Here is a 7,120-nt window from a genome sequence, read left to right as displayed (position 1 = left end):
CAGTTCTCCTAATCTTGCCTTTTTTCCCCCCCATTTCCTTTGTCTTATTCTCTTTCATGTGACACACCCCTTTACAGAGACTGTGTTCTGTTGTTTCAAGAAGTAGCACCACAAGTCAGCTGTTCCAAATGAAACCCACAAGCAGGACAGTCACTGGTGGTGACATCCTGTTATCGCAGGTATTTATAGAGAATCCTAAACAAGGTTTAGGTGTGTAATATATGGGGTTCCAATGCTTTGTGAATTGTTTTATTTCACCTGGAACAGAATAAACATGTTGGCTATGTGAGCTATGCTAGTCTGTGAAAGTGACTGGAGAATGATGTATCTGAACTAACTGCACCCATTGGTGAGATGTTGATAAGTCAACAGTTGGGCTTAGAGAATGCGTGTATAAGGCTAACCCATTGTTGAGGCGCACCATCTACTCCTATGTGTATCAATCAGGTGCCAAACCAAAACACAATGACTGAATCCTATTGACTACCTTTGTTTGATTGTGTTGTCGTGATCATTTATATATGAGGAAATCATGTTACAAATGCGGGGGTGTATTGTGCTTATGTTTCATACCATAGATAGGCTGACAGTCACTTGCCTCCTGGTAGGAAGGATATAAAATGGAGTGAAATTGCCCCTCTAAAGAGAGAGAGCACCCTCTCCCTTGCTGGCTTGCTCAGTGTTGCTATGCTGGTATGAGGAGCAGCAGGGAGGGAGGGAGGGAGTGGCAGGGGGAGGCTGAAGGGAGGCGGGGGAGGCTGGAAGAGAGGCCTTGCAGACTGGGGGACGTGGAGGCCTCATCTGCAGTGCTGTGAGCAGCAGGAGTGCTAAGCAGATTGAGGGGGAAGGGAGACTGAGCGAGAGAGGGGGGAGGAAGGGAGACTGAGAGGGGGAGGGAGCAAGGGGGAAGGGGAGAAAGGGAGGCAGACAGGCAGGCGAGGGGGGAAGGGAAGGATGTGAGAAAGGGAGGGAGACAGGAGAAGGAAGGGGAGGAATGAAAACGGAGAGGGAGAGAGGGAGGGGAAAGGGGCAAAAGAGAAAAATAGGGAGTAGAGAGTGAGAGAAGGGAGTGAAGGGGGGAGCTGAGAACTGAAGGGAGACTGGGAGGGAGGGGGAGGGGAAGGGAGTGAGGCGGTGAGGAAATGGAGCTATGACTGGCGCCCCCTGGAGTTAGAGACTCGCTTTTGTCTCTAATGTCTGTAGTGTTAGACAGCACTGCAAGCATTGAGACAAGTGCACCAAAGGTTAGGAACAGTCAGCAGAGGTATTTTTGACGTTATTAAAGGTTAGGGCAAAAATGCCACAGGGGATGGGGGGACATGTACAACCAATATCCAGAAGAGGTCGATTCCCCCAGGTCGATTAAATAAACAAACAAAAAACACGTTATAAACAATGGTAAAATGTGTAGAATTGCAGGAAATTAGCTTTAACGGTCGACTTTGGGCACGAAAAACAGTCCAACTCCACCTCTCTCAGTTTTCAAATCTGGGGGTTCATCGATGTGTCATCCTGGTCATTCCTGCCCCGATTTAGCTAGTTCGTTAGCTAAGCTTGCCACTTGCCAGTAACTTCTCCACTATATTTTGATGTAATTTCAAAGGATTTGTTTTTGGACCGAAGCTGTAGAGATCGGTAAGAAATGGCACTTCTGTAGCCAAATATCTTAATCATAATATTTTGTTTTCAAGCATTAAAGGACCTGGTATAATTAAGCAATAAGGCCCGAGGAGGTGTGGTGTATGGTAAATATACCACGGTTAAGGGTTCTTATGCACAACGCGGAGTGCCTGGATACAGCCATTAGCCGTATACCACAAACATCTGGGGGTGCCTTCATGCTGTTATAAACTGGCTACTAATGTAATTAGAACAGTAATGTCGATCTTTAAAGTTAACTGTCCAATCTTTCCAGATTACTATGAAATTTGACCTATAATTAATTACAATATGGGTGAAATACACTTTACAAAAATATAAAAACACAATGTAAAGTGTTGGTCCCATGTTTCATGAACTGAAATAAAGATCCATTTTCCATATGCTCAAAAAGCTTATTTGTCTCAAATTTTGTGTATAGATTTTTTTCACATCCCAGTTACTGAGCATTTCTCCTTTGACAAGATAACCTATCCACCTGACAGATGTGGCATATTAACAACAACAAAAGTAAACTGCATGATCATTACACAGGTGTGCCTTGTGCTGGGGACAATAAAAGGCCACTCCGAAACGTGCCGTTTTGTCACACAACACAATATCACAGATGTCTCAAGTTTTGAGGGAGTGTGCAATTGACATGTTGACTGCAGGAATGTCCACTAGGAATGCTCATTTCTCTACCATAAGCCGCCACCAACGTCGTTTTAGAGAATTTGGCAGTAGGCTCATCTGCCTGCTCGTTGTCCTCACCAGGCTCTTGGCCTGACTGCAGTTTGGCGTCGTAACTGACTTCAGTGGGTAAACGCTCACCTTCGATGGCCACTGGCACTATGGAGAAGTGTGCTATTCACGGATGAATCCCGGGATCAACTGTACCGGGCCGATGGCAGACAGCGTATATGTACAACATTCCACAGGCCCCAATCAACAGCCTGATTAACTCTATGCGAAGAACATGAGGCAAATGGTGGTCACACCAAATACTGACTGGTGTTCTGATCCATGCCACTACATTAAAAAAAAGTTATCTGTATTCCCAGTCATTCGAAATCCATAGATTAGGACCTAATGAATTAATTTCAATTGATTAATTTCTTTATATGTACTGTACCTCACTAAAATATTTTAAATTGTTGCATGCCGTGTTTATATTTTTGTAGAGTTTAGTTTTCCTTCCAAAAAATTGTAATTAAGTATGTTAAAATCAATCCATGTTTTCATGTTGTATATCTTTTAGTTGTCATATTAAATGCTTTCTATATTTGTATATGCATTTCTACAATTTAAAATTGGTTTGAGGTTTTTAAGTCATTGACATGCGGAACTATTGACATTTTTTCATATTGGCCCATACATATTGTGTAATTTAGGCTACTGATGGTCCCTAACTATATCAAATGTCAAACCAAATGACCAAGGGAATTACGATCTGGGTCGTGTGCAGCTGCGCTCAGAATTGCTGATTACTTGGGTGCTGCCTGCCAGCTGTGGGCAGAATTGAAATAATGCTGCGTTCAAAACAACCGGGAACTCGGAAATCTCTGACTTCCTTGAGTTCAGGACAACTGGGAACTCAAAAAAATAAATAATAAAAACTGGCTGCGACTGGGAAAAATCTTTTTGAATGTCATCTACTCAGAATTCCAATTTAGGAAATCTGGCCTCTTTCTCGAGCTCGGACTTTCCGACATGAAGATAACTGACGTCATGACTTGACTTCGCTTTTTCTAAGTTCCCAGTTGTCTTGAACGCATTGACCGCATCACAAACGCAACCCAAGGAAAACTGTTATTGTTCCCTTTTTCCCTTCCATTTTTTTCCTATCATCTGGCAAATCTCCGTTTTTGACGAGACTTACTTTATGACCAAAATGTTCCTATTTGCACATTGTAGTACATTTTGACACTAAAATACATGTTTCTGACTCATATAATCAATGTTACAGGCCGTTTTCAAATGAAAAGGTTGCTTTTTAGGAGCAGTCACTCTTTAATGCTGTCATGGTTTTCCCATTTCTAGCAAAGTTTAACATCTTTATAGGGGGTTCATATTGATGGCTCGATTGTCTCATCATCATGACAGTTGTCCAATTTCTTGTGAATCTTGGGACAGGGCCAGTGGAGCACACCATATTTGACAAGAGAATCCAATTAAATACTGTAACAGGGGTAAATGGAAACATATTGCAGTAAGTGGGTTGAAGGGAACAATAAATACATTATGTTAGTTAGATGTGATATTATATGTCAAATCACAGTATTTGAAGACATCAAATAGATAAACCATACATATTATGTGATGCTTCATACTTTACGTAAATTTGAAATAGCTGAATTTAATCTTTTGATGATAATTGTCTGCGCTAACACCAGATGACCACAAGATATCGCAATTTCATAAGACACAAACAGTTAGGAGTTTGGGAAAGGAGTGGAGCAAACTCACCTTGGCCAAGGTGAATTTGTTAATGTTTATCTTTGATTTACTTTATAGAAAGAAATATATCACCTGTAGTTCTTAGAGCTACTCTGTTTGTACTAAAAACACTTTACCATTATAAAATACACTTTATTCACAATTTAGGACATGCAGACAAACAGTTAGACAAGATTATTTTATGATGTGGACAAGAGACAAACATTGATTTACTTTTTGGTTACGTCATATAAACTAATACATTTTTACAGGTAAAAAGTGATCAAGATAAGTCGTACTTGATTCTTACTAGCGGGAACGCGCCTGTTGGGAACGAGTGCAGTTTCCTGGGTGCGTGAAAGCGTCACACAGGACAGACAATGAAGTGGTTAGCTGGCGGTGTGGCGAGTATGAGAAGATAAATTACAGCAGGTTGGTTGGCGTTGTCGCAAACGAGGTAATTAAAGTGTCTTATGAGGACACACAGATAACTGGAATACCTGTGTTGATATCATTTGGGATATAGGGGAGTGCGAAGGAGACGAGGGCAGCCCCGCGAGGGCAAGTGTGTGCTGCTGTGGCGGTCCTGCTAGCGAAAGATGAACAAGCACCACCGAGTGCCGAGCAACCGAACTCTGAGCTCCGTGGAGGTGAAGAGCAAGGTGCGTTGCTTGCAATATTAGCTAGCTAATTGCCAGTATAAAACAGCTACTATGTAACTATTGTATGAGTTATTGAAGGCTCATAGATTGCTACTTGCAAACGATGGCAAAATTAGCCTGCTAAGTGGCTTGTCAGCAAGTTATGTTGTAATTCAATTGTCTCGTCTGCGTCAGCTAACGTTAGCTGTACCAGTTTGCTTGCTAGCTAACGCGTTAGTTGGCCAGCCAGTGATCTGTCCAGCGAACGAACAAGTGTCAAATGTGGATTGGTGTGAGGAAGATATGTGTTATCGAATGCATGGATGGATGTTTTACCACATTGTCTTATTTGTACGAATTAAATTATTACGCCGTGGTCGGAACCCTGTCAAAAGCTTTGGAGATTAGGCAATGTTGTGACTATCCAGCCACCAACGTAATGAGCGAATACTTGTCAACGAACCACATATTGCTGTGGAGTGAGTTTGGACAATGTTACACAATTTTATATGATCTGATTGGGTGAATGTTTGTTTACAATGAACTAACTAAAATAAGCATACTGAACAAGCTTCAAAAGCATCTGAGACACATCTGTGATTGCACCGCCTACTGTCTGGTTGTTAATTAGGTTTGCTAATCGTTTATGAAGGTTGTTGGCCTAGAACGCTGACAAGTCATTCAGCTGTTTATAGTGCCGTGCGCAGGTGCCAAAGGGATCTTGGTTCCTTCCGCATAGGATTGCTAATAGTAAACAAAGTAATTGCGCAGTTTAGGTATATATTTCATACTTCTAAATAGATACATTTCCATTATTGGGATCATCCCAAAATGTAATATCCAGTGTCACTATTGGAATGTCAAATAATAGTAGTGGTAATAAAAATGCAGGGGTCCCTTCAACCATTCAAAACACTAACTTTTTCATCAGCACATGTTATGAGATGTTGTCAAGACTACAGACATTAGTCTCATGAAAAGGATGGTGGTACCAATCCCCAGTTTCCCAATGTGTTTGTAGTCTTCAGCCTGATTAGACAATGGGGTGCTAATCAACCGTACAAACTCAGTCCCCCGCACTGTGCAGCAGTAACCACAACACTGCTAGTCGCTGGGGGCACCTTCGTAATGCAAAAAAGGGACGGGAGGGTCCTTCCCTTGTCTTTCAACTCCAATGTTACACTTCGGCAACAGGCATTGCTCCAACCATGTCGAACAAAACATGTTTGTGGTAAACTGCTCTCACTAATAGAGTACCACCAACAGGAGTTACTGTCACCAGTGTAATTGATTTGGTAGATTTCAGATCAGAATTTTTCCTATTGATGTGACAGATGGGTGTGCGAGTCCCTATTTCTGTAATTATAGACTGCTATGACATACACAGGCACAATCACACCCACATCTGTATTTTGAACATTTTAATTGATGCACAGATTGTACTCATTTTCACACATACAAGCCAAAGACCCATAATCAGAATTTGTACTAAATGAGTGATGCTCTGGTCTTCAAGACTCTACCTATCACACAGTGGTCATGAGTCAATTGGTTTAGATTTATTTGTTAAAAGGTTGAATTTTGACTTTACTCTTATAAACCATAGAAACACATTGAATAACACATTATTAAATGGCAAACAATAATCCATCGTAAGGTCTTGAAGTGTCTGTCCTATATCAATGAGGTATGAGAGCTCAGGAAATATTGTAGTTTTTTTGGACCCATATTTAACCCGTTTGTTTGCACAAAACTACCTGTATACAGTGCATTCGGAAAGTATTCAGAGCCCTTGAATTTTTCCACGTTGTTACGTAACAGCTTTATTCTAAAATAGATTTTTAAAATTCCCTCAATCTACACACAATACCCCATAATGACAAAGCTAAAACAGGTTTTTTGAAATTTTTGCATAATTATTCAGACCCTTTACTCAGTACTTTGTTGAAGCACCTCTGGCAGCGATTACAGCCTCTAGTCTTGTTGGGTATGACGCTACAATCTTGGCACACCTGTATTTGGGGAGTTAATCCCATTTCTCTCTACAGATCCTCTCAAGCTCTGTCAGGTTGGATGGGGAGTGTCTACACAGCTATTTTCAGGTCTCTCCAGAGATGTTTTGATCGGGTTCAAGTCTGGAAAATTCAGGAAATTTAGAGACTTGTCCTGAAGCCTCTCCTGCAATGTCTTGGCTGTATACTTAGGGTCGTTGTCCTGATGAAGGTGAACCTTCACCCCAGTCTGAGGTCCTGAGCACTCTGGAGCAGGTTCATCTTTCCCTCGATCCTGACTGGTCTTCCAGTGCTGAAAAACATCCCCACAGCATGATGCTGCAACCACTGTAGGATGTGTGCCAGGTTTTGTCCAGACGTGATGCTTGGCATTCAGACCAAAAAGTTCAA

At 41.6% G+C, this 7,120-nt stretch overlaps 1 protein-coding gene across 1 annotated transcript in view; it reads left to right on the top strand.

Moving 5' to 3' along the window:
- The first annotated feature begins 4,378 nt into the window (after window positions 1-4,378).
- pard6b (par-6 partitioning defective 6 homolog beta (C. elegans)) overlaps window positions 4,379-7,120 on the top strand; it is a 37,199-nt gene continuing 34,457 nt past the window's right edge. The window contains exons 1-2 of the mRNA XM_020506304.2: window positions 4,379-4,509; window positions 4,604-4,739. Of these exons, the coding sequence (XP_020361893.1) occupies window positions 4,677-4,739 (63 nt within the window). The 5' untranslated portion in view covers window positions 4,379-4,509; window positions 4,604-4,676. The remainder of the gene's footprint in view (window positions 4,510-4,603; window positions 4,740-7,120) is intronic.

Source organism: Oncorhynchus kisutch, linkage group LG17 (assembly GCF_002021735.2).
Source record: "Oncorhynchus kisutch isolate 150728-3 linkage group LG17, Okis_V2, whole genome shotgun sequence".
Taxonomy (NCBI): Eukaryota; Metazoa; Chordata; class Actinopteri; order Salmoniformes; family Salmonidae; genus Oncorhynchus; species Oncorhynchus kisutch.
Note: the sequence above shows the minus strand (reverse complement) of the source record. Positions and strands in the feature narration are given on the sequence as shown.